This window comes from Bubalus bubalis, chromosome 19 (assembly GCF_019923935.1).
Source record: "Bubalus bubalis isolate 160015118507 breed Murrah chromosome 19, NDDB_SH_1, whole genome shotgun sequence".
Taxonomy (NCBI): domain Eukaryota; kingdom Metazoa; phylum Chordata; class Mammalia; order Artiodactyla; family Bovidae; genus Bubalus; species Bubalus bubalis.
Window position 1 is genome coordinate 31,093,086 of NC_059175.1, and position 27,984 is coordinate 31,121,069.

Sequence of the window (27,984 nt, forward strand, 5' to 3'; positions counted from 1 at the left end):
CGGAAGGTGCGCGTCCGCGAACCCTGGCGCCGGCTCCACGCCCCCTCCCCCCGTAATTTATTTATTTCCTGGCCTCAACCGTCAGTCTCGCACTTCTCTCCCGAGAACCATCGCGCAGGCCGGGCCTAGCAGGGGTAAGCGCTCCGGTCAGCCCCCCGCCTGGCCCCCGCGGCCTAGGCGCCGCTCGCCGGACCGCCTGCTGGGCCGCGGCTGTCCGCCCGCCCGCCGCGAACGGGAGGAGCCGAGGCCGGCGCGCCCTGGGCCTCCGGGCCGCGGGGGGCCGCTGTGACCCGCCTTCGCCCCCGCCGCGCCGGAGGCGGGGGAGCCAGATTTGGGGGGAGAATCGGAAAGCCGAGGCTAGCCGCGGGGGGCGGGCGCTCCGAAGCGGCGGGTTCGGCGAGTGCTTTAGCTGCCGTCCGCTCCGCCCGCCCGAAGCGCCGAGGAGCCTAGCGGAGACCCGCCGCCCTCCTCCTCCATGAGGCCTGAGTGAGCGCCGCGGCGAGAGCCGGTCCGCGGCGCCTCCCCTCGTGTCCTCTCCTGAGCGCAGCAGCAGCGGCCCCCGGAGGAGGAGGAGGAGCATGTCGGACGGTTTCGACCGGGCCCCAGGTGCTGGTCGGGGCCGGAGCCGGGGCCTGGGCCGCGGAGGGGGCGGGCCTGAGGGCGCTGGTTTCCCGAACGGAGCGGGGCCTGCTGAGCGGCCGCGGCACCAGCCGCCGCCGCCGCCTCAACCCAAAGCTCCGGGCTTCCTGCAGCCGCCGCCGCTGCGCCAGCCCAGGACGGCCCCGCCGCCAGGGGCCCAGTGCGAGGTCCCCGCCGGCCCCCAGCGGCCTGCCCGGCCCGGGGCGCTCCCAGGTACGGAGCCGCTCTAGGGGACCCCGTCCTCCTGGGCCAACGCTTCCCCCACCACGGCCCTCCGCGCGCCCCTGAGGAGGGAGGCGCGCTGTCCCCTCTTTACACCCCAATTCCCTGAGAGCGTTCCCCGAAGGGCCCGGTTGTTTCGGGGTGGGGACGGGCCCAGAACCGGGTTTGGACGGTGGCCGCCGGAATCCTTTGTGCTTCCCGGCGGGGGGAGGGGCCCGTGGCGCCCTCTGAGTTCTGCTGTCCCGGGAGGAAGTAAAATTCGCCTCCCCTTCCCAGCCCCCGAGGGGGAGGCCTGAGGCGGGCACCCACCTCTTTTTAACCGACTCTTTAGAAAAGAAAAAAGGAAAAATAAGCCCTCACGTGTTTATTTAGAAAGCAGTATGTTCATAAAATGATTAAAGCAAGTCTATTGTTCCTTTTTCAGGCTCTCTGCAGCTATCCTGGCGATAACCTTAAATTTCGTGATGGTTCTTGTTTGACTTAGAAACCAGTCTTGCTCAGATGGCTTTTCCGTATATGTAAGTTATTATCCAAAGGAATGAAAGCATCTGACACCAATTTTTTTTTCCCCCTTTCTCAGAACAAACGAGGCCCCTGAGAGCTCCATCTAGTTCGCCGGATAACATCCCACAGCAGAATTCCGAGTCAGCAATGGCTAAACCCCAGGTGGTTGTAGCTCCTGTATTAATGTCTAAGCTGTCTGTAAACGCCCCTGAATTCTACCCATCAAGTTATTCTTCTAATTATACAGTAAGTACACCTTTTTACTATAATTTAATATTACTGGAAGAATGTGGTTATTACATCATTTATCAGTATGCTGGCGTGCTTTCTGTACCTCACGTAAAAACATGAATGTATTGAAATCATGAGGAAACAAAAGTGATTCAGGAATGTATTTATTATATTCGAGGTAGTTATTACAGTCAAGGTACCAGAACATAAGCTTGAGAGTAGAGAGTCTTGTCTATTTTGTTCATTGCTGTATTTCCACCATCTATAGTTTAATAAATTTACAGTGGTCAAGGACATCTTCAGTTTATAAAACTGAAGTCTGTGTCCTGACTTTATGGACGACCTATAGAATAGTGGCCTGGAAAAGTTAATTTTTAATTTGATTTTAGCGGGACAGCTGGATATTCACTGGTAACTTTAGGGTAAATTAAACTGGTTTTCCTGCGGGCTAATTGTGGTAGGTGTTTGAATGTTAAGTACACATCTGGGCTCTGTTAATGTTAAAATAGAAGTGTTTCTGGTTTTAATTAACGGTTATACAGAAATGTAGGGACTTTTGATAAAGTGTTTAGGTATAAACAACTTCTTCCAGATTCATCTTTGTCAATAATATAAATGTTAGAAATTGGTGTCACCTAAATATCAAGAGAAAACAATCAAGCATGGTTGGGATACAAAGAAAAGAATTGTTGTGATAGTAAATGCATAGCAATTGATTGTAGATAAATAGGGCAGGGACCATTCTGGATTGAAGAAATGATAATACTTTAGCATAAGTCCTGTCTCGCCTGTTCATTTTTTAACATGTAAGTATGCGGAATAGTGTAACTTAGGTTTAGCTGAGAGTTTCACGATGTGAAAATACTTGGGCATCCAGATAATGAAAAGGAACGTTACACCATCCCCACAGCCCACTCTGTCTCCTAATCATTACTGCTCTCCAAAGTCAAAGTCGCTCAGTCCTGTCTCGACTCTTTGTGACCCCATGGACTATACAATCCATGGAATTTTCCAGGCCAGAATACTGGAGTGGGTAGCCTTTCCCTTCTCCAGGGTATCTTCCCAACCCAGGGATTGAACCCAGGTCTCCTGCATTGCAGGCAGATTCTTGACCAGCTGAGCCACAAGGGGAGTCCACTGCTCTCCAAAGGTAACCACTATTTTGATCTAACAGTAATTTTGCTTCTGTTCAAAATTCATAAAAATGGAGTCTCATAGAATGTACTATTCTCTTTTCATTCAACATCAGAATTAATCAGTATTGCAGCATGTTACTGGAGGTGATTTATTCTCGTGGCAGTCCACTGTGTGAATATTTGTTGATGAACATTTGGTTGGCTTTCACAGTCGGGCTATTATGTTTGGGGCTGCTGTTCTTGTCCATGTCTTGGTGGATATTTGCCCTGGTTTGTGTTTGGTATATATCTAGGAGTGGAGTTGTTGGGATATACGGTAGCTAGGTTTAGTAAAGACTTCTGAATACTTTTCCAAAAAGACTGATTCCAGTGTATTCATTGAGTACCATATGGTTTCCAGGTAGTTTAATTCCTTATCAGCACTTGGTATTTGCTATTTTAAGTTTAGCTATTCCGGTGGGTGTGTGTCATCTTTTTTAATTTGAAAAGTCCCTGATCAACTAATGGTAGCACACCTTGTTTGTTGCTTTGGGGGAGAGAGTTAGAGGGACTTTACTTCCATATTTGATAGAAGGTATAGGAGAACTTTTTATTCCATATTTTAGAAACTTCATGCATCTTAGACTGCATTAGGAAAGAGCTTTGGGGCTGGAGAGGGGAAAGTACAGGCATAGCAGGAAGAGCAGTTGACTTGGGGTGGGATGGGCCATCAATCATGTAAAGTAGAAATGAGAGCAGCTTGGATTCTTGCCCCAAAACTGTTTTTGGCTTAGAGAAGAAAGGAACCATTTGAGAGCTTTGAGTAGCTGAGTAACTTAAGGATACTTACCTTAACAGCCACAAATGGTTTCTCATTTGTTTGCTTTCCCAGTGATTTGGGCTGTTGCATGGTGAGAGGAATGTAGTTTTTTCATAATTCTCTACCAGCTAGTTTCTTAAATAGTTCAAGTGACTCCCTGAGAGCAGTGTATTGAGCCATGTTAGTCGACTTCTTTGAGCCATTGCCATCTTTTTGGCACTTCTTAATCTCTTGTATATCAGCTCCAGCTTGGCTCTGTTTGTCAGAGCAGACTGCAGACTGGAAGCCCTGTCGGCATGGCTCACATGTTGCCTGCAGGTGTGTCGTCTTTGGCCCTGAGTATTTTTTAAAGGGGGGCTTTATAATTTACCAGTACTTATATTAGATACTGCAAAGCTGATTTTTTTTTTTTTTTTTTGAGGTTTCTTTGAAATCATAAGATCTGGCCATACTGGACTGCTATTTTGATAGAGCAAATGTTGGCTGGAGCTGAATAGAGGCAGCCCCTTTAGATGGTGTGTAAGCTCTAATTTGCTCACCGGCTTACTTCATTTGCCTGTAATCCACCTGGATTCTATAGGCATTCAAGCTTGCTGAGTGCGTGCGTGCTCAGTCATGTCTGACTCTTGGCGACCCCACGGACTGTAGCCAGCCAGGCTCCTCTGACTTTGGGATTTCCCAGGCAGGAATACTGGAGTGGGTTGTCATTTCCTTCTCCAGGGCTCAAACCAGGGTCTCTTGCATTGCAGGTAGATTCTTTACTGTCTGAGCCACCAGGGAAGCCCCAAGAATGAGTCCGGCTCATATCAAAACTTTAAGGACTAGACACAGAACGGGGGACGTGCCCATCAGAGCACCCACAGGGCTACCCAGGAATCAAACCTGAATCTTTTGCATCTCGTGCATTGTCGGCGGATTCTTTACCATTTCGCCACCTGGGAAGCTTGCTACTCCTGCCCTGATATATCATTCTCTGGCCTTAGTCTTTTACCCTCTGTCAAAGCTAAGAGTTTTTCTCAGTCACAGAATAGCAATATCCTTGATTTTTCCCCTGAGTCTTAGGATAAAGTCGGATTATGAGAGAAGCTTTTCCTGACACTAACCATAATCCAGAGTTAGCTGTATTCATTCACTTCTTCAGAAAATAATTGAATACTTAACCATGAATCAAGGGCTGGGGATACAGCAGTGGATAAAAAGTTCTTATCTTTGTAGAGCCTGTATTCTAGTGGTCTCCTGGCTGGATTTCCAGAAATTCCTTGAATCTTCCTTTGTTGTACACGTGAGAAGCTATTGCTTGATATCCTTGAGCAGGATCTGCTCTCAAGAATGCATGTGTTTTACATTTTTTACGATAGTCTTTTACTGTGCTTTCATAACCTTTCTAAAACTCTAGGTCCTTTTATCTTCAAACCTTCCTTTAATCTCACTGCTAGAATCTTCTTGATATGCCTTCTTACCAATGAGTTGCCGTGTCCATCTATTCCTGGCCATTGCTTTTTCTCAGGTAAACTACTACATCTTAAATATTTAATCACGGTTCACTTATGAGAACCAAAAATTCCACATAGGAGTTGATAAATTATTTACTAAGAGACAAAATCCCCCACCCTCCCCAACATACACAAAAAATCCCAGCTTTTTCTGAGAACATCCTCCAAGTTACTGCCCAGTTTTTCTTGCCTTTTAATAGTGACATTCTTCAAAGGAAAAATTGTTCACTGTTGTCACTACTTTACTCCTCACTGACCATTGAAACCTCTGCAGACTGATCCTCTTAATTGTACTATTTTTGTGACAGCTGAGGTTTTTATTTTAAAATTGATTGTCCTCTTAACTCTCATCTAAATAGACTTCTTGAACACTGTGTGATCTGTAAGGTTGACCTCCTGGTGTAGGTCCTGAGCAAGGTGCCAAGGGTACATTTTAAGTCTTTCAAAATTTCCTCCTTTTTAAGAACTGAATATTTATGATACTAATCTTGTCTTAAATTTTTCTCTCTTCACATAGTTTTGATTACCAGGACTGCAACCATCATTGTCTCAGATTTGAACCAATGAAATTATTCTACAGCATTTGCTCCTATGAGCACCTCTCCTCATTTACCTTTTCCTTTGGCTTCTGTGGCAGTTCTTCATCCTTCGAATTTTCAGACCATTCCTCCTCTACTCAGACTGCAGGCTCTGAGAATTGTCTTTTTTCTGTTTTATTACTTCTCTTGATGATACTACGTGTCTCCTAGAATCTGACCATCACATACCTGCTTGCTGATAACTCTGGAATCTAATTCTTCCTCTCAACTCCAGGCTTATGTTTCCATTTGTTTTGCCCTCTTCTGAGGATTGCACATTCAAACTCAAGAACAAAGAAAAATTCATGTTTTGCAAACCTTTGCTTACATTTTTATATTCTAACTAACTGCTCAGGCTACAAGCTTGTATGGTGTATGACTCACTTTCCTCTTTCACACTCTTGCCCGCTTTTGATCAAGTTAACTAAAATAGTCTTGACTGTTCACGTAAGTGTCTGATCATTTCTTTTGTTCCCACTGCTTTGGTTAGGGGCTTCTCTCTTGACAGTGTATTCAAAGTACCTATGATGTTCCTACTAATCTCTTGTCACAGAATTCTAAGAAAAATAAAACTTAAATATTCCTCAACTTGGAAGCCATTTGACTTTACATTAAAGACTGAAGAAATTTATACTTTAAAAAAATCTGGTACTAGTGAACTAACACAGGCTTTGATTCCAACATTGGAGTGCTCATCTGTTCAGAATACTCTGTGCCTCCCTTTTCCCTTTGTGAAACAGCAGGCTTTGAATCCCCTGTTCAGCTCTATTCAGAACAGCTCTGTTTTCCTCTTTTACTTTCACATTTCAGATTCCCTTAAAAGAGTAATGCTTATTTGGGGAAAAAAAAAACAAAAAACAAAAACTGAAGTCAGTGTTCTAACCTGCATTTTGCTTCAACGAATAACATTTGATAAGAACAGTTAGGAAATCAATACCATTAGCTGGGAGATTTCCTGCTTTTCATTGTCATTAATAGTAGGATACCACAAATGTGTAAATTTTAAATTGCATATCAAAATCTTAAAACTAGTTTTTAATTGTAAAACTCACATATGTTTGTAGTTAACATTAAGTAATTATTTAATATAATGCATTTGTAATGCTTAACCACTTTCACAATTTCATAATAAAGTCAGTGCCGTACCAAATTGCTTCAGTCATGTCCAAGTCTTTGCGACCTACAATCTTGATGGACTGTAGCCTGCCAGGCTTCTGTCCATGGGATTCTCCACAAGAATACTGGTGTGGGTTGCCATGCCCTCCTCCAGGGGATCTTCCCAACCCAGTTATCTAACCCACGTCTCCTGTGGCTCCTACATTATAGGCGGACCCTGAGCCTCAAGGGAAGCCCTAAAGAGTGAGTATTTATAATTGTTTCCTCACTCCATAGATAACTTACCCTTTGTTTGTCTTTACAGAAATTTTCATTGCCTATAGCTAAGAGTTAAATAGTATGAAAATATGGTTCTGTATTCTTTTAATTTGCTGTGTTGACAGTATTTCTGTATTGATACTTGGCTTTTCAGTGGCTATATGATATTTTATCATGTGGCTATAAGGTAACATACTTAACCAATTCTTTGAATTGTTAGATGAATTTTTGGCAACTTACATGTAATTAAAAAAAAAGTTTATAAATAAGTAAACTTATGTGTCAAAATTGGGTTATAGGCCTTTGATTTTTTTGGAGTATAGCACAGAAGTTAAAAGCATAGACTTTGTTCTGTGCTCAATTCTTAATAACTTATGTCTATAAGAGCTATATGAGCATGCATAGATTACTTGAGTTGGTACAACATCCTTCCTTGCCTAAACCCACCCTAACCCCAACCCCTGCTTGGTTTTTTCACTGCCTCTTGAACTGGTCTTAGTGTGGTCCCCAAACCCCACAAGATGTCCCCATTTGCCTCATGGATCGCATTAGCAACTGTCTTATCCTCAGTTTGTGTATTCTGGCATCTCTTAAAGGTATTAGGCAAATGCATATCTCCTTAGAGCCTGTATACTTCTTGTCCTCCTTGCATAAAATCTTTCCTCAGATATTTGTGTTGCTGGTTTTGGGGTTTGTTGTTTTGCTTTTTCTTTCTCAGTTCGGATATTAACTGTTCGGAATTCTTCCCTGACAGTTTTTTCCACTATATCTCAATATCTGAAAAGTGTCTGTCATTATGAAATATAAGCCCAAGAGAGGAAGGAGGACTTTGTCTCCTTTATCCATGATGTGGCAGTATTCCCAGCACCTAGAGCAGTCAAGTAAGCATTAACACTCAGATGGTTTTGAATGAGCAACATGATATATTTGCAACTGGTGGCTATTAGTTTATTGATAGAGGACCATCCTAGGTACCAACAAGTGTAGTTGATCATTCTCCTTTCTGGATGCTTTTTACACTTTAGCTTCTTTAGGTGTGAGAACATGGCTGTTGTATTTGGAATGTGTTTCAGTATTTTCCTAGAAATTTAAAATTTGTTGAACACTTAGTGCCTTACTGTGTGCTGGTCCAAGGGCTTTTACTGATTAACTCACTTAACTCATTAACTCATGTAATTCTGTCACACAGCTGTAATGTTTATGACTCATGAATTTGAATTTCATCAACACTGATACTTACTTTATCTTGCAGTACAGTTACTTAATTTGGATTCAAGTGTGTAATCAGATAGACATTTAAAGTATGCAAGGTTCCCTGCTCTTCTGCTCAGTGAACCCTGTCTGAGCATTATAGGCACCATGCTCTGCTCTTCCTGCCTCTGCTCTTAATTCCTGAGTCCTCTTACAGTACCTGCAGTAGGTCATGTTAAATATCACTGTAGTGTCTAGAAGTATAAAAAAATTATGCAACATGGCCTCTAAATGGTGGTCAGCTTAAGAATAGTGGTCAATACCAGCAGTGTTTGTCTTCTCACTAAGATTATACATCCAGCTTCAACATGGGGCTTTCCTAGGGCAAATTCTGACTAGGTATGATTTTTTTTTTTTTTTTTTTTTTTTTCCTTCCTTACTTTACTCACTGACTTTGGAACTTAACTCCTTCATAAAATGCTTCCATACTGTAGTCATAATTGTTTCATGTGGTTTCTCATTTTGACCTCTTTTGGAAAGGGGTAAATTTTATCAAGCTGCATAGTTATTGGATTTCCCTGGTGGCTCAGATGGTAAAGAATTGCCTGCAGTGCAGGGGACCCACGGGTTCAATCCCTAGGTTGGGAAGATTCCCTGGAGAAGGTAATGGCTGTCCACTCCAGTGTTGTTGCCTGGAGAATCCCATGGACAGAGGAGCCTGGCAGGCTACAGTCCCTGGGATTAGAGTCAAGACATGACTGAGCGACTAACACTATCACTTTCATGGACTAAAAAGCAAAACAAAAACAAAACAGATGATGAAGCAGACATCAGTCAACTTTTGGGCTTCCCTGGTGGCTCAGCTGGTGAAGAAGCCGCCTGCAATGCAGGAGACCTGGTTTTAATCCCTGGGTTGGGAAGATCCCCTGAAGAAGGAAATAACTCTCAAGTAAACTTCAGAATGCTTTAAGTGGTATTCCAGACATTGTGAACATAAGGATTGATACTCAGATCTGTTATCTTTTGCACCAGTCACCCTACTCAACATTCTGCCATTATTTAAAATGCTGGAAACTAATAAAGGTGATAGTGGTTAAAAAAAAAAAAAAAACTTTATTGGGAGTATAGTTGATTTACAATGTTGTTAGTTTCAGCAAAGTGAACCTGTTGTACATATATCTACTTTTTTAGATTGTTTTCTCATAGCTCTTTACAGAGTATTGAGTAGAGTTGCTTTTGCAATACAGGAGGTCCTTAAATTATGTGTTTTGTATACAGTAGTATGTATATGTCAGTCCCATTCTCCATAAGTTTTTTTTTCTATGTCTGTGACTCCCATTTCTGTTTTGGAAATAAATTCGTGTCATTTTTCAAAGACTTGATTGTGCATATAAGCGATCATCATATGACCTTTGTCTTTCTCTGACTTATTTTGATAATCTCTAGGTTCATCCATTATTTTCTTTTTTACGGCTGTATATAAGTACCACATCTTTATCCATTCATCTGTCGATGGACATTTAGGTTGCTTCTGTGTCTTGGCTGTTGTAAATAGTGCTGCTGTGAACATTGAGATGATAGTGATATTAATTGGAAACTTGCTACGATCAAGATTGGCTGGACACAGCAGCCAGAAAGTCTCTTACCACTGTACACTATATTTTGTAGTCATTTAAACTATATATATTTTTCTATCTTTGGAGATTGACAGATGACAAACTTTTTTTTCCAATATAGAAATTGTTGAATGTCTACAAGGAAAGAGAATGGTATATGAATGCCCATGGCCTCAATAGTTAACTACATGTGGCCATTCTTGTTTCTATATCTCTGGTCCCTCTCCCCCTTCCATTTTGAAACAAATCCTGAATCTTATTATTAACTCTTAATTTTGATATTGGGTCTTACAGTGAAATATTGGTTTAAACTTCACTTCTCAGTAATCTTGTAAATCTGCCAGAGGTGGGAAGACAGTTCTCTACCCAGCTAGATGGAGCCCTTCTGTTACCACATTTTGGCTGTTGGGCAAGGAAAAAGTGGACTGAACTTTTTGAAGAAAATAACATATTTTATCAGGTTAAAGATTCTTAAAAATACCATTTGAGCTAGAGACATTCCAATTTAAAGCTGCCTCATGTTTATTTTAGCTAGTTGCATGGATTAATTTTTTCTCTTTTAACCTTTGACCTATAGGAATCCTATGAGGATGGCTGTGAGGATTATCCTACTTTATCAGAATATGTTCAGGATTTTTTGAATCATCTTACAGAACAGCCTGGCAGTTTTGAAACTGAAATTGGACAGTTTGCAGAGACCCTGAATGGCTGGGTTACAACAGATGATGCTTTGCAAGAACTTGTGGAACTCATCTATCAACAGGTAGGTTGGCTGACTGCATGCACGCTCATTGAACAGCTGCCCTGATGGTGGAAGATGGTGGCTGCTCCTTGAGGGGAGCCAGGTTCACGTTCACCAGCCTCGACATGCCTTGACTGTTTATGGTTCATGCGAGCTTTTAAGTCTCTTGTACAAAATTTCTGTAGTTAGAGATCCAGGATTGTAGCCAAGGCTCTGTACAGGCATTTGGAAGGAGTTTTGGACACTTAGGAAGACACTACATGAATGTCTTGCTTTTTTCCAAACCCCTGTTTTATAAGAATCTGCCATTATTGGAGTAGGGGAGAAAAAGTCATGGGAGAACTTTTTTGCCTCGTAAATGATTCTTTATTAAAAAAAAAAAAAAAAGACTATAAACACTGACTTGAATCTTAACGTTACTGCTTGTCTTTAAAATTTTCAAGGATTTTTAATTCCTTAAAAAATGTCAGTCTAGGTTATTTACACAGAGTTTAGTTTTAATCTTAGCATATTGGTCATTGATACGTTAATGGTATTTTAAGGGGGAAAACATTGTACTCAATTTTGAAGATAAATCTAAGGTCAGTGAATGAGACTGGCCAAAAACAATAGGAGGTAAGTGCCGCCCAAGGTTATATTTCTTTTTAAGTCATTGCTGAAGGAGCAGCTCTAACTTGGATATATGAAAGGGTGACTTATGATAGCAGGTCATTTTTTTTTTTTTAACTGAGTGTTTCATTTGACTATTTTTCCAGTTTGTTCTCAATTGTTTCTAGACTCCAGTATAACCTGGCCAGTTCTTAGATTTTTTTTTTAAAATGCCTGAGCTTTTAGGAAAATAGAACTGCTCTGTTTGTCCTGAATCCTACTTTTGACATGAAAACTGTTCATCTTCCTTGGTGTGAAACTAGTAAGAAATATGTAAACTCATATCATGGAGCATGGAGATAAAAAGATTAAAACCTTTTTAGCAGAAAGAGTTAAAATTGGTTGTCAGTGGAAGTAAAGTTGAGGTATAGCAGGGATGCAGGAAACTTTAATGACCAATTTTGTTGTCTTTAAATTTACTTTAAATTTTAAGAGCAAAGGCAGTGCCAATAATGGAAAAAGTATAAAATTTGAATTTTAAGTCTTTTGTGGTACCAGATACACATATATGAATGTCAGTACAATCAGTCTTTCTTCCTAGATGAGAAATGTACAGGGTCCTATGTGAGCAGGGAAGTAATTAGAAATAAAATGTTCTAATTATAAAGTACTTCATGCCTGGCAGTGCTAAAGACTTGACCTGTAGTTAACTCACTTAATCCTTGGTGGTTGTAACATACTACGTTTATCACCATTTTATACATAGCTTAACAGAGCTTACATGACTTAAGGTCACACATGCATAAGTAGACCCACCGTAGGGTTGGAGGGGCATTCAGGCCGTTTGTTATATCTAAACCCTGGTTAACTACTGCCTTGAGATAAGTCCCTTAATGTGTGTGCTCTGCTGTTCTTTAAAAACTGCAGTGAAGATAAGCTTCCTGAGTACTTCTTTGGCTATATCACCCAGTCTTTGATATTCAGTGTTTTTCCATTGTCTTATTAAAAATATTTTATTTCTTTTGATTTTTCTCTTTACCTTGAGTGTTGGGAGTGTTGCTGAAATGTTAACGTTTTGCATAATGTATCTTAATTACCTCTATAGGAATCAAAACTGAAGCTCAGGGAGGTTTAGTAATGTCCAGGGTCACAAATGTCCAGGCCTGTCTTGTTTTGGGCTAGATGCCAAAGATGGTGCCATCCTATTCCTGAAAGATACCTCTGATCAATAGTTCCACAAATACTCTTCATAATTGGCACTATGCAACTGGGTACCTGTACATATTTTATGCAGAAATGAGCAAAGAGATTATCTGTTTGCTTTCTGCTAATCTCGGGTAAATGATGGGGAGAGTTTGCCTTAATGTTTTTCTTTGTATTGATTCTGGTTCTTGGTGTAAGTTTGGGAGAGAGAGTTAATTTCCTTATGCCTAACAATCATAAATGACTTGTACCTTTCTGTATAGTACTGAAGGTAGGAATGTTTTTTCTCTTTAGAAAATTGTTGTGAAGTGTTTGCATTAATGACTTGATGTATCTGTGTCATACAAAACTTTTTTCTTTTTGAAAGGCCACATCTATCCCCAATTTCTCTTACATGGGAGCACGGCTCTGTAACTACCTGTCCCATCATCTGACAATTAGCCCACAGAGTGGCAACTTTCGCCAATTGCTACTTCAAAGGTCAGTGTGAATGTATGAGAGTGAAGGAGAACTCCTCCTAAACATGCTAGAATTTGACCATTCTTCTTGCTAAGATTGAGCTTCACAGGAAGTTGCTGGGAAGAATAGGGCAGACATTCTTATTTTTGAATATAGTATTAAAAGTTTATACTCATATATAGCAGTCTTTTTTCGGTAATGGTCTCTGCCTTTGGTTTTGTGCCTGGAAGGGCCTTTTCTTTTTCCAAGATCTTAAAAATGGTCATTTTATGTATTTCTTTGTACTTACTTTTGGCTTGAGTAAGGATCTAATTTCACTTACTGCACACATTGAACCAGTTTTTCCCATACTACATTTTTGAGTGATCCATTCCTTATTGACTAGAAGTGCTACCTTTATTGCACTACATCCTTACATTTGGGTTGATTCTGGACTTGAATTATATTCTGTTCATTACTTTTTCTCTTCCTGATTTATTACCACGCTATTAAAAAGCTCTTAATTTTCTCAAAACTAGTCTAATTAGTTCCCTATTTTATGTGTGTGTGTGTGTGTGGTCTTTGCTGTTCTGCCATGTTATTTTCTCCAGACTTTAGAATCAGCATGTGAAATTACACAGACCTTGTTAGTATTTATTGATGTTTTGGGATGACATTGAATTTATGAGCTAATACAGGGAAATTTTCTTATAATTTGAGTTTTTTAATCAATAACAAATTGTTTTTGAGTTTATTATAATTTGTCTATTAGCTCTTTGAAAATACTTTTAATGGTTGCAAAGTATTCCATCATGTGGTTAAACTGCACTTTAACAGAATAGATTCCAAAAGTACACTCCAGAGACACTTAAAATTAAGTTTTTGGTGAAGGTGAAACTTCACATACTTTAGTAGAAGACAAACTGTGCTGCTGACGTAACTGGCTAGTTATTTGGGGTGGGGGAAAACAAAGATGGGTTCTTGTCTTACTCTCTACACCAAAATGTATTTCAAATATAAAAAACAGTAAATACTAAGGAAAAACTGACAAAAAAAAATTAGGTTGGCAAAGCCCTTTAAAGTAAGACATAATACCCACAGGCCCTAAAAGAAGATATTAAACTTAATTAAATATAGATTATAAAATTGGGGGGGTCATAATTTATATGAAGTAAATTAAATATAGAGAAATTTGTAACACATGGCAATGAGTCCATTTATTTAATATGAAAAGAGGGGCATCTTAGGAATGAGTAAGAAAAAGGCATGTATTTTAGTAGAAATATTTGGAATGACTCCAGATAGGTGCAGTTTGGGAAAATGTAAATGACAGATTTATAAAAAGATAGCTAATCTACCTAATAATTAAAGAAGTACAAGTTAGAGCTTCTGGGAAGGTGTAAAAGTAGGCATTTGAAGAGGTAGAATGGCAGAAAGGCTTGCTTATCTTCCCTTGTGCTGCTCACCCTTGGAAATGGCCTGAGCCCTCACTCTTGGAAATTCTGATACTAGACTGAAGTTGAGCCTGGGCATGGTTTATAAAGCTCTCCCAAGTGATTCTACTGTGTAGTCACGGCTGAGAACCAGTCTTCTGACTCTTCTGATTATATACCCACTGTGTATGCTTCTCTAGTATTGGCATATGGTCAAAGCTATTAACATGGAGAAATGCTACTCATGTAACAAGCAAAAAGGTAGTAATCTTATTAACTGAAAAATATAGGCATACTTTGAAAAAAAACAAAAACAAAACAAGTTACCTTTACAGCAGTCACCTCTAGGTTGTAATGTCTTTGTTCTTTTTATTTCAAAAAGGTTAAAACTAAAATATAACCATGTGTTGCTTTTATAATTGAAAATCTTTAGCTTAAAGTTTTAGGGTCTTTCCTCTCACCAAGATAATCAGTCATGCACAAGGGTAGGGATTTACATTTGTACATTTGTACATAACTGACGTATATTAATGTATAATCTAGTAGCATTGATAGAACCAAAAGGTCACTTCATCAAAGCTCTTTCCTGAAAAGTCATGACAGGAAGGGCAGACAAAGGAAAGTAGCCAAGGTGCATGGTTAACTGAATTGGCATTAATTAACTGATCCTTTCCATTATTAACCAAAGTATTCTATTTATAGATATCCCAACTTTTTTTCTGATGAATTAATTTAATATGTTTGAAAAGATAACCAACAGTGCTTTCTTGAAAAGCCTAGTGAGACAATAAAATGAGGTGGTGGGTTTTTGTTTTTTTTTTTAGTGCCAATATACAACAAACCTCATGAAACCTGTGCTGCTGTAACTTGTTACAAACTTGATCTAATAGGCTTATTTTCAACTATTGTTACCAATTTCTTAAAACTAGGAATCATTGTATGAAAGATAATACATATTCTGATCTCTGCAATAGACAGGAACACTTTTATTACAGAAAATCAAAATGTTGGTGCATTGTGCTTGCCTCTGTATTGCTTGTCAACAACCACACTGACAAATGGTTATCTTACTTGATTATTTTTTTTTAAAAAGCAATATGAGATTACAAAAGGTATGTCTTTATTAGATGTCGGACTGAATATGAAGTTAAAGATCAAGCTGCAAAAGGGGATGAAGTGACTCGAAAACGATTCCATGCATTTGTACTCTTTCTGGGAGAACTCTATCTTAACCTGGAGGTGAGTACTTTTCAGTAGTGACAAAGCCTAAGAATATAAATTGATCTCAAGGGATTTGTGTTTACCATAGCCTTTTACAACATTAGGGATGAAATGGGAGAGGAAAAAAGTCTCAGTACCTACTCATGGTAGTTGTGGTGGTAGTTGTTCAGTCGCTAAGTTGTGACTGACTCTTTTGTGACCCCATGGACTGTAGCCCACCAGGCTCCTCTGTCCATGAGATTTCCCAGCAAGAATACTGGAGTGGGTTGCCATTTCCTTCTTCGGGGATCTTCCTGACCCCAGGGATCAAACCCACATCTCCTTCATTGGCAGGCAGATTACTTACCACTAAGCCACCAGGGTCTGTCCTTCAAATGGAATACGTACACCATTCTGTCTTCCTGTTCATGGGAAGGGTGTTGGGAGATGGTTACTAAGCACTTTAAAGTCATTATATACTTTTGGAAAGCCACGGTTTACATGTGATTTTAAGCTTTTGGAATACAGACAATCACACTTTTTTGAATCCTTGTTTCATAAATATTAGCACACTTAGTTTGTTGACTTTCAGATGGTGACTCAAAAGTAGCTTGTCCTACGGAGCACAAAGTTTTGAGTGAAGAGGGGAGAGATTAAAGTTTCTGAAGTTGTTTTTTTCCACCTAACTCACCCTCTGTAGTTCTTTTTGGTCCTATTGTGTGTATTTTCCACATAAACTGTATTTGTATGAAGTCTGCAGCTAAATTGGTGGTATACTTGAGTAAGTATATGCTTGTTGGTAGGCAACATAAGTGCTGAATTACTTTGTAATGGATTTGCTTGTTTTTCTTTTGACTAGTTACTCCCAGGTATAGGTATAGGGTCTTAAAACCCTGATTTGGGGACTTAGTATTGTAAATGCCACTGAAAAGAGACATGAATCTACCATCAAATGTACGTCTCAGTGCATCTAGATCTTTGTCCAGTCTTGTGCCTGATTTACTATCCATTTTTACCACAGCCTTAATTTTTAAAAAAAACTCGTGCCTTAATCTTAGTTTATTTTGGTATTAAGCCAAATAAGAGCACCAATATCAATTGTGCTTTAAATGAATTGTTACTTTAAGAATGCTGTTGAATTTCCTGTGTAGAAATAATAATATGTGTAGGGAGAATGATAAAGATAAACCATGACTCCTGTGCCTATAGTTCTTCAAATCAGAGAGCCGAGATACATGTTCCATTTGATATAAATTAAAGTGTTTTAAAATAGTATAAAAAGCCAAAAAAAAAGCTCTGTGTTCCCCAAAAGATACTAACTTTATAGACTAGATACTCCTTTATGAAGCAGTAAAATTAAGAGGCTTAAATTATCCTGACCGTGTGTTTGGTTTTAACCTAAAACACTTTATTTTCCAACATTTTGTTAAACCATTTATATATCTGTATTTTGGCATGGTTGCTTTTTCTTTTCTTTTGCCCCAAAAGATTAAAGGGACAAATGGACAGGTTACAAGGGCAGACATTCTTCAGACCGGTCTTCGGGAGTTGCTGAATGCCCTCTTCTCTAATCCTATGGATGACAACTTAATCTGTGCAGTAAAATTACTGAAGGTGGGTTTTACTTATTTTTTTTCTTAAAATTTAAAATGTTTTATCCCTCTAGTGCATAACTTAGAGGAAGGGAAGTACCATACATATACAAATTCAAGATTAAGTTATATAAGTTAAACACTTTTTTATCTCTCGAATTTAAATATTGGAAGAGCAGTATATACTTACTGCTTAATATAAGCAGCAAAATTTAAAAGTAAAAAATGGAAGTTCTTCACCCTTTCTGTAAAGTCCCTTTTCTTCCTTTCCTCTCTATGTATGCTCTCATAAGATCTTATTCTGTTGTGGTTTGTTTTTTTTTTTTAATCACCCAATGAGAATCTTGGATTTTTCATGGCTCTTTTTTCAGTAGCGTCCTAGTGTTCCATTGTATGCATGCACATTGTTTATCCATTCCGTACTTGAACAGTTATTTTCAGTTTAGCCACTGCAGCACTGTCAGTAATCTTTAATTGTATCTTTATATATGCAGTTGTTTATGTAAGTTAAATTCCTACACATAGATTTGGTGGCTTAAGGAGCATGTATACCTCAATTTGATAGGTAATGCCAAATTTCCCTTCCAAATGCTTATTAACCAGAGTGTATTCCCAGCAACAGTGAACGAGCATACCTCTTTCCCCGTATCCTTAATCAGTGATGGGAGAATCAATCCTAGATTTTATTTTATCATTGTGATGAGTAAAAACCAAAACATTTTAATTTGCATTTCCTTGGTGAAAATCACAAGTGAATTTAAGCTTTTTTTGGTTTATAAGCAATTTTTTTTCCCCACAGTTTTTGTGAATTACCTGTTTCTATCCTTAACTTTTTCCTGATGAAGTTTGTGTTTTTTAAGTTCTGAGTTTCTATACATATTGGATGTTGTATATATTTAAAAGTGTTCGTTAAAATTTTATACCTATTTTAGTCATACAGCAAATCTGTATAGTCATTGGCATATAAAACCTGTGATTAAATTTCTGCTATAGCCTTTTCCTTGTCAAGAAGAACAAAAGTATAGTGATTCTTGAATATTAGATGGTAGAAAATAATTGGGAATATTTAAGTTGCTAAATTCATCCTGTTTAAAGAATGCTTGAACTCCTAAGATCTTTTTAGAATTTCGGTACTTCATTGAATTCCTTTTTTTTTTTAACTGATATTTGCTTGTTTAGTTGACAGGGTCAGTTTTAGAAGATGCCTGGAAGGAAAAAGGAAAGACTGACATGGAAGAAATTATTCAGAGAATTGAAAATGTTGTCCTAGATGCAAATTGCAGCAGGTAGGAAAAGAACTAGTATAGACAGCCAGTAGATATTCCTTGCTTTTTCTTTGGGGGTGTTTTTAATCTGTTGTACTTTAACGGAATAATCTTAATAGAGCCACAGAAATTTCTTCCTGTATCTATGGATTCTGCTCACCTAGCCACTTCCTTCAATGATGCTTATAAATAGAAGTTAAGATTTTCCTGTGGTAGTGTGAGTCCATTAAAAAAATTCATACTTTTAAATTCAATAAATACTTGGATAAAGTACAACTGTAAATCCAGTTGGAGGTATAAAAAATGTTAGCAGGATCCCACTGCCTTTGAGAACCATATATAGTCACAGTTACCTAGAACAAGTATCAAGGCTGTTTATTCCCAAAAAAGACAGCAGGAGCTAGGCAGTGGGGTACAAGCACATAGCTTTCACCTCAGTGCATGCGAAAGCAGTTTGTATCCTTTGGCCAGTGCTGGATGCTGCTGACCAAGTGTGGCTCTTAGAGGTGAGGACTGGCCCTTCAGTGGGCAGCACTGTGGGAGTCTGACCTCTATAAAGCGGAAATTGCTGCCACGCACAGTGAGGCTCAGGTAAAGATCTAGAAGTGGTTCTTTGAAGTCCCTCTTCCTCCCGTGGCTTCAGGTCATCTTTTCCACAGCACCATCAGTGAGGGTCAAAGGCACACAGATCTCACTGGAGATCAGCTACCCTCCTGTGAGAGTCTGAAGGGTACTATTGCCATTGGAAGGAAGAAATTGTTCCCCAGGTCAAGGAGACGAAAGAAGTACTGACTGTAGCCCATGGCACCAACCTTCTGGGGCCTTTTCAAGCATCTGGAAAGGGTCTCTGAAAAGGCTAACAGGGAGCTGAGCCTGCCAACTGGCATTCCCATTGTCTATGAATTGGACAGGAACATGAAGCCCAGCAAGCCTGTGCAGTTCCTAGGGCATGAGGAGACAGTGTGTAAAGCCATGGAAGCTGTGTGCCCAGGGCAAGGCCAAGAAGGAAGAGCAAGCAGCAGACTACTCCCAAGGATACCCTCCCTGCCCCCACCCATTCCTCTGCACTTCCCCCTTGCACATGTCACAGCGACCACATCTGTGTAAGTGGCAGCTCCGGATGGAGACTGGTGACTCCCCATTTTGTATTAGCTATTTTGTCTATTGCACCCACTCCCTTCATACACTCTAGTTAGAATAGCACATCTGGGGCAGGGTCCTCAGTCCAAGCTGAGGGAAGCCTTGTTCAAGAAGGTCAACAGGTAGTAATTCAGGGGCATTTGTCAATGCTTTGTTTATTACAAGGCCTTGTTTGAATAATGGTAGGGTAGCCATGTTAAGGTGTGAGCAATGAGGGGAGGCAGGAGAGCCTATTTGTGTTTCTAGGGGCCAGTCCTGTACTATCCTGTAGTCAAGTGACTGCATGGCTCTAGTCATTACAGTGGGAAATGAATGTAACCTGTGATGATTCAAAGAAATATTTCTTCCCTGGCTCCAGGAGATTGGGATTGATCCTGAATGTTTCTGTGTTTTTATTTTTACAAAAAGTTATATAATTAAAAACATTCTGGGGTTTCTGGTGGCAGTTTCAATATTACCACATGTGGTCATCACAAAATAAGCCATTCCTTACACCATCATGGGATAAGCTCCTTAACTTCTAAAGTATAAGGAGTTCATGCTTTGATGTAAGTTAGAATTCCTCCCCTCCTTATTTTATGGCAGTGAAATGTCTCTTGATCAAGTCCAAGTATGTCTTTCATTGTGCCCTGATTTCTGAATCTTGTTCCAGTTGCTTGGCCTGCCACTTGGACCCACAACTCATTTGAGCATAACTGTACCAAATTTTTTTTTCCAGATCAGTATAATAAAGGAGTGATATTCATTTTTTAAAGGAGATAAATTTGTTTCATTATAGGAAATGTCTAGAAAATCAATGCATGTTAAATTTTTTAAACAAAGTTTTAAGCATCTGTGATATATTAGAGAATAACACTTGCTCACCTTAACTCATTTTTAACTTTTGTCTGCAGAGATGTAAAACAGATGCTTTTGAAGCTTGTAGAACTCCGGTCAAGTAACTGGGGTAGAGTCCATGCAGCTTCAACATACAGGGAAGCAACACCTGAAAATGATCCTAATTATTTTATGGTATGCCAGTGGATGCATTTTAAGTTTGGTTATTGCTTGAATTCAGATTCTGGTAATTTGTAGATAAGTTACATAAAGCAGAATTTAATATAACAGTTCTTCACTGACTTAGGGTCACATGGCAGCCATGGAATCCTTAGTGAAAGGGTAGACTAGAGAAATAGCCATTTAAAGGCAAGGGAAATTGATAAGGCTTGGCTTGCACTTAGCTGAATGTAGGAATTCCTTGAAGCAGTTTTTCCAGAGAATTCATGATCAAAGATCTGTGTTTCAAACTTTTACTGGCATTTTGTAGTAAATTAAGAAAATGAAAATCGTTACCAGGCCAGTGATGCTCTGAAGCTCTCAATAAGATAGGCATAAAGAAACCTTGGAGGAATGCTTTTATTATAATCCAGTCTTGGAGATGGCTTTAAAGAAAAAATGGTGGTGGGAACCACAGCTAAAAATCAGTTGACTTTAAATCACAATGCACAACAGACCAAGTCACTTAGAGTGTGACAGGAAGTAGACAGGGTTAGACATAGGAACTGGAGACAAGGAAACAGTCATCTAAAGACTGTAGACTTTTGCAGTGAAATGGAAATGGCTGCTACGAAGTGTTTTGCTTGTTATTGCATCATCAGTTACAGTTGAGTGACCTCAGCCGTGTTCTATTAATGTGCTTTTAAAAAATCAATTCTGAAATAACATTTTAATCACTCTTGATTCCTCCTAGAATGAGCCAACATTTTATACATCTGATGGTGTTCCTTTCACTGCAGCTGATCCAGGTATGTCGTCTCAGCCATTTTCTGCCCATTTATTGGTAAGATATTGAATTACAGAAAACCATACCCTCACCGGCATGAAGTTGTAGCTTTTTTAAGAATTCACATCATTGTAAAATATAGGGTAAAGTTCTGTCTCACTAGAATATTCTCAGAGTTACTGTTTGGAACCACTTCAGATTGAACATCTGATTCAGTATATAGTACCTTGTCACCTTAACAGTGAAGGATTGGAAGAATCCCTCAATTAAATGCAACCATTTTTATCTTTTCTCTAATACTTTTATTTTTAATACTGTAAACTTTCAGGTAGTTAGAATGAAAGGGAAGGATGGTTCTAGTTCACTGTGTAGTCGGCAGCTTTCATTGGTACAGGTTAATACTTGCAGATACTAAGAATTGTGGATTTTATTAATAGTTGGGTCAGTTAATGAAAATCTAAATCTGTGCACACTTCTCCTTCCAGAAAAGGGCCATTTGTAAAATGATTGCTTTAATTGTGGTAAACAGAACTGAACTGTGAGCAACAGAAAATTTTCCCACTTAGTACAACTTTAACAGCCAGCTTATCAGAATTTTCTCATTTGTTTCCTCTGGATTGCAGACACTGACTGTCCTCTGCCTCTAGCACAGAGGTCAAAAGAACTTAACTTCTCAACTTTAAATTATGAATTACAGACATAAGTACAATTTAAAGTTGAAAAGTTAAGCAGTTCTTTTGACCTCTTTGGTGGTTTTTATATTGTTGAGTATTTCAAAACTGGCCACCAAAAAACTGGCCAGTTTGATTCACTGTCAAGATAAACCAGTTTCACTATATCATTATATATCTTGGGTCTTTTCCAAGAAATAAAACTGTATAGATACTACTAAGCCATTTTCTGTTACTGTAATTGATCTTTCACCCTCAAGTCCAATCCTTCCATAATTTCCCTCCTAGGATACTTACTATCCTGACATTGGTGTCATTGTGTTGTCTTTTTACTTCATATTTCTGTAAGTTATAGGTATTAACCATACACAGTAGTATTAACCTAAAAGGTACTTTATTGTGCATGTCTTTTTGCAGCTTATTTTTTTACTCAGTATTTTTGGTGTGTGTTTGTGTTGAGATATATAAATGCCAAATGATAATCTACTGAGAGTAAACCATAATTTATAGATTCCATCCCCATTGGGGGGGCCCCCCCCGTTTTTTTACAAGGGGGGGGTGGTTCATACTTATTACTACCCATAATACCATGCAAACAAACCTTTAAGAATCTGTGCATATAGAGAAATTTCCGTAGGGTAAGGAAGTAGAATTGTTAGATTATAGGCGATATACATCTTCAGCTTCACTAGATGTTGCTAATCTGCTTTCCGTCATGATTATACAGCTTGATATTCCCACCAGCAGCATATGAAAGTTCCTGTTTCCCATTGTTGGTAACACTTAATATTACCAGACTTATTTTTCTTGCACCAGACCTCTTTTTCTGGTTTCTGTTTTGTTTTTATTAACCTTTTGATTTCTTTGAGAATCACCTGCTTGTGTCCTTTTCACATATCTCTATTGAATCATTTGTTTTTCTTACTGATTTGTAATTACTTACATGGTCTGGAAAGTGATCCTTAGTTTCTCCCAGTATGTGCTATCTTTGCATTTTTTTGTCTTACGTAGAAGCTTTGAGTGTTAGAGTCTTAGTGTGTCTATGACTTAGTTTCCTTACTACAGTCAAATTCTATTGTTTTCTAAACCCTGTTTGTTTAATCCATCTGGCTAACTCTTGTATGTGAGATATGGTAGGAATTAAATATTCTATAGTTTCTCATTTCAGCACAGATGATGCTTCCTCTCTTGGATAAAATATCCCTCTGTGTACCTTGTGACGCCTATAAATTGGTCTTACTCCTGCGTCTGTGGATCTTCGTTTGTCTTGACATCAATACTGCATTTTAAAATTTTATTTATTTTCTGGCTCTGCTGGGTCTTTGTTGCTGCATAGGCTTTCTCTAGTTGCGGGGAGCGGTGGCTTGTCTGATGGCTCAGGGGTTCTAGAACACACAGGTTTAGTTGCTCCGTAGCATGTGGGATCTTCCTGGACCAGGGAACAAACCTGTGTCTCCTACATTGGCAGGTGGATTCTTAACCACTGGACCACCAGGTAGTCCCAATACTGCATTCTTAGTTATTCTAACATAGTGTAAATCTTGCTGTGTCTGGTAAGACAGATTTTCCTTCTTCCCCTTATTCCTTGAAGCTGCCTTGATTCATTTTGGTTCTTTGATCTTCCTTTTTGTCTAATCTGACTTTGCTACTTATTTCTGGTGACTCTGGAAATTCATTTTAGTTTTCAAATAGTTTTGTTTCTGAATTTTGTTCAAAGTATCTTGATCTTAAAGTTTCAAGGCCTTTTTTCTCATTATTCTAAATATGCTTAGTTTTGCTTCATATTTTAATTCTAACCCTACTGTTAACTTCTGTCATATACAAAATTACTTCTTTATATTGTGATATTTTTTGCAATCTCATAATTTAGCTTTCTTAAACTTTTGAAATGTTTTCAAACTTATTGTAAAGCTACAAAAGTAAAAACAGTGGAAAGAACACCCATCTGCCTTTTGCTCAGATGTACCTCTTTGGTTAACAGTGTTTTCTATTTATAATTTGTTCTTTCCACATTCACTCTTTTTCCTTAAATCATTTGAAGTTACATATATTATGGCCCTTTCATGACTGCTCTAGCATTCTAACTACTGCCTGTTTTTCTTTATGAAAAAGCCTTGTGACTTGGATTATAGGAACATGTATCCAAAGGGGAGTTTGTATTTGCTGTGTCAGGAGCCGCAGGGGTAACACTGGTTTGGAAAATAAGAAAATTTTTATTTTCTTGTCATAGAGATTCTTTATGTGGATAATAGTAATTTGAAATGCATACCCATTGTTAAAAATTCTCTGGGGAATTATCCTTCAATTAAAAATAATTTTAAAAAATTATCTAGGGAACCAGTTTCTTCATAGTACTTCTCTCCTGATTCCAAATGCAGCCAGGGACAGCCAAGCTTCTTTGCCATCTCCCTCTATAACTGAGGTTTTTCATTTTTTTCTTGGTTCACCTTTTGCTTGAAATACCAGTTCTTTGTCCTGGGTTTGTGTAGGTGAGATGGATGTGGGCATGAATTCCATCTCCCTGTTTCACGTGGACTCAAGACCTTGCCTTCTGACCGTCTGTGGGTTTTAAAATCCAAGCTCTTTGTTCCTAAGACTGCTTGGTCTACCAGCCTCCCAGCTGTAAGAGTTATGTCATCTGGTAACATGAGCGGGTGTGTGTATGAGTGAGTGAGTAAATGTGAACTCATTCATACATTTAAGAGTGTTTTATCTGTTGCTTTATTTATTGCAGGACCGTCTTATAGTTAAAATTATCTCACATACCAAGATTGGATATCAAAAATATCACTAGCCCTTTGAACTGGAATTAGTTTTATAGAGACTGACAATCTTGGAAAAACATGGTCTCTGTCAAGTTTAATGTAATTATATTATCGTCTTGAAATTTGAGGTAGCTGTTCACAAGAAACTGACTGTAAGATAACTAGTTCTAATATACACTGACCCATTTTACTAATAAGGGGTAAGGGCTTTATACATACTTGTTCATCTTAAAAGATACTCAGTAACTCTGCCTAAGACATTGGCAGATAGAGAGCCATAATACCACCTTCTTACTTAGAAGCCCAACCAACGGAAAGTTGCTGTTACTGCTAAGTCACTTCAGTCGTGTCCGACTCTGTGCGACCCCACAGATGGCAGCCCACTAGGCTCCTCTGTCCCTGGGATTCTCCAGGCAAGAATACTGGAGTGGATTGCCATTTCCTTCTCCAGTGCATGAAAGTGAAAAGTGAAAGTGAAGTCGCTCAGTCCTGCCTGCCTCCCAGCGACCCTATGGACTGTAGCCCACCAGGCTCCTCCACCCATGGGATTTTCCAGGCAAGAGTACTGGAGTGGGGTGCCATTGCCTTCTCCGAGGGGAAAGTTGGTATAGCTGAAACACTTACCAGGTATCCACCTTCCATCTGTCTCTAAGGAGAGGGAAGAAAAGAAAATCTCCTCTACTCAGAACATTTGCTAGGTTAGCCTCCTCTGAGAAACTTTGAGCAATGATGGCTCTTACTGCTAGCCAGATAGCTGAGGAATAATGGAGCCAGAAGCTAGGAGGTTCAATTGAAATCCCTCTTTGTGGAAGGACAAACAGCACTATGGAAGAAACAAGTTAGGACAGTATCTTTTCTGATGGACAGAAACAGAGAATGTAAACAGCACACACATGGTTGTGAAGTGTACTCTGATATGTTCATAGTGGCTTTGAGTCCCATCATATATTTAGAGGAATATTATACTGTTCACCTCTGAACTGCACAGGTCTGTGTCTATGTGATTTTTTTCACTAAATATGTACTACAGTACTTAGGTAGGGTTAGCTAAATCGGCAAATGCAAAGGAACCGTGTATAAGGAGGGCCAACTAAGTTACATATGGATTTTTGAGAGTGTGGAAGGTCAGTGACCAATAAGGGTCAATTGTATAATTTATGAGCACATGGTGTACAGGGGAGAGATAAAGCAAACCAGTTAGAATGTAAGTTGTGTAAAAGATTCTTAAATATGTAAATGGAACCTTAACTGCTATTTAAATGTATCTACTTAAAAATCATAATATTAAAAACAAAATTTAGGGGTAACTTGGCCATTTCATACAAATATTTTTCAGTATTAAAATTTTTTATTTTTTATAGATTACCAAGAGAAATATCAAGAGTTACTTGAAAGAGAAGACTTTTTTCCAGATTATGAAGAAAATGGAACAGATTTATCAGGGGGTGGTGATCCGTAAGTTCTTCAGATCCTTTTTTTGTTTTGAGGGTTTGGGTTTTTTTTGGATTTTTGTTTTTATTTTTCTGTTTGGCCATGTGATGCAGATTGCAGGCGAGATCTTAGTTCCCCTGCAGGGATTGAACCCATCCCCCCCCTGCAGTGGAAGTATGGAGTCCTCAAAACTGAACTGCCAGAAAATTCCCATCTTTAGCTGCTTTCTTTGTGAATTCCTGTGGCCATAGTTTGTGGATGGAGTTTATAGACTAGAAAAGAATGATGAAAGAATGTGCATTTTGATTTAATGATGTTAAAGTAGTATATATGTAGTAGTTATTTACTAGAAATTTTCAGAAAATCATATTAGAGAAAACAATATGACTGAAAATTAAATATAGTTAAGGTGAAAAAACTATTAATGTAGCATATTCAAACAGTTTTTATAAAACAGATTCTATTAACTTTAATACTATAAGATCTTGGGCAAGTTCTATGCCTTTTTCTCCATCTATTGAATAGGAATAGTAGTACCCCTCCTTGAATTTTTTTGAGACCTAAATGAGATACATAAACAACTTGGAGTAGCTACCTGGCACACAGTAAAAGTCTCAAAGCTTGGCTGTTAAGGGATTAAAGTTAAAATACAGATAACTATATGAAAATGTTTGGACTGAGACATATAAGACATATATAGTCCTGTATCCCATATCTCAATCTTTACCTGCCATTCTTTATGACAAAAGAAACTTTTATTGTATTGCTCACTTATCATTAGATCATACTACATTTGTATATAGAAGGACCATGAACTTGAGGTTTAGTCCCAGTTCTGTTAACAATTCATGTGAATTTCATTCATAAGCAGAGGGCAGAAATAAATCCATGACTTCAGTTTTTCTTATCCCATCTCATGTATTGTAGGTTTAAAAAAAAAAAAAAAGAATCACATTTATTCTTTCTCCAGGTAGTGACATTTTAAATATAAGTCTGATTTTCTGATAGTGTCATACTTTTATATACTAGCTTAATAGAGAAAAATACAGGGATGTGCTTCCAAGCACAGTTAGGAAGGTTCAACCCTGCTGAGAGCACCAGTGGAAATTGAAAGTTGTCCTTGCCATTAAATGTCAGGTTATCCTCTACAGTTTAGCTTGGTAAGTGTTATATTCTCTTTGCCCTAATGAACCTGTGGCATTTCAGTATGTGGCCTTGTACTAGAAATGAGGGAAGGAGGAGAAAGACCCATCAGCAATTGGTAGGACTGGCAAAATAATTTGTCACGTGTTGGTGGAAAGGGTCATGGGGGTGGGGAGATACACACTTTCATGACTTAGTATCTTAGACATTTTCTGAATTAAAAAATAAATAAATAAACCTCATCTGTGCTGCTTTCACAGGTACTTGGATGATATTGATGATGAGATGGACCCAGAGATAGAAGAAGCTTATGAAAAGTTTTGTTTGGAATCAGAGCGTAAGCGAAAACAGTAAAGTTAAATTTCAGCGTATCCGTTTTATAAAGCAGTTCAGGTTATGGTGATTTAGCAGAACACAGGAAAGCAAGAAAATGTGTCACACTTATACCAAATTAAGGATGTTGAGTTATGATACTAATGTATGCAACTTTAATTTTGTTTAACACTCTCTGCCAAAATAAACTTTATTCCCTATAACTTAAAATGTGTATATATATATAATAGTTTATTATGTACAGTTAATTCCACTGTTTTGGCTGCAATAAAATCGATTTTGAAAAAAATGAAAAATGTTGAAAGTAAATTTTGCTAGCTGGTTAGTAGCTTATCCTTACATTCTACTTCTCTTGAGGGAAAAATTCTTAGCCTGGAAATACATATAACTGCAAAATGTAGCATCCTTTCTTAGATATGATTATTATAGCTTTCACTTAGTTTTACATTTAGTCTCAATGAATTGAGTTTCAAATATGAATCACAGTCACAAATA

At 38.6% G+C, this 27,984-nt stretch overlaps 1 protein-coding gene and 1 pseudogene across 3 annotated transcripts; both read left to right on the plus strand.

Moving 5' to 3' along the window:
* On the plus strand, positions 1–27,779 carry PAIP1 (poly(A) binding protein interacting protein 1). 3 transcript variants are annotated; one of them, XM_006056203.4, is made up of 11 exons: positions 1–134; positions 1,442–1,611; positions 10,361–10,546; positions 12,684–12,796; positions 15,315–15,426; positions 16,876–17,001; positions 18,159–18,265; positions 20,278–20,395; positions 21,114–21,168; positions 25,944–26,037; positions 27,417–27,779. In XM_006056203.4, the coding sequence occupies exons 2-11, from the start codon at positions 1,513–1,515 to the stop codon at positions 27,508–27,510; spliced, it is 1,104 nt and encodes a 367-aa protein (XP_006056265.1). In that variant the 5' UTR covers positions 1–134; positions 1,442–1,512; the 3' UTR covers positions 27,511–27,779. The 3 variants fall into 3 exon arrangements, with proteins under 3 accessions (XP_006056265.1, XP_025126332.1, XP_025126333.1); XM_025270547.3 differs by lacking the exon at positions 1–134 and adding an exon at positions 414–852; XM_025270548.3 differs by lacking the exon at positions 1–134 and adding an exon at positions 437–606.
* On the plus strand, positions 18,655–20,376 carry LOC112580700 (annotated as a pseudogene).
* Positions 27,780–27,984: the final 205 nt, after the last annotated feature.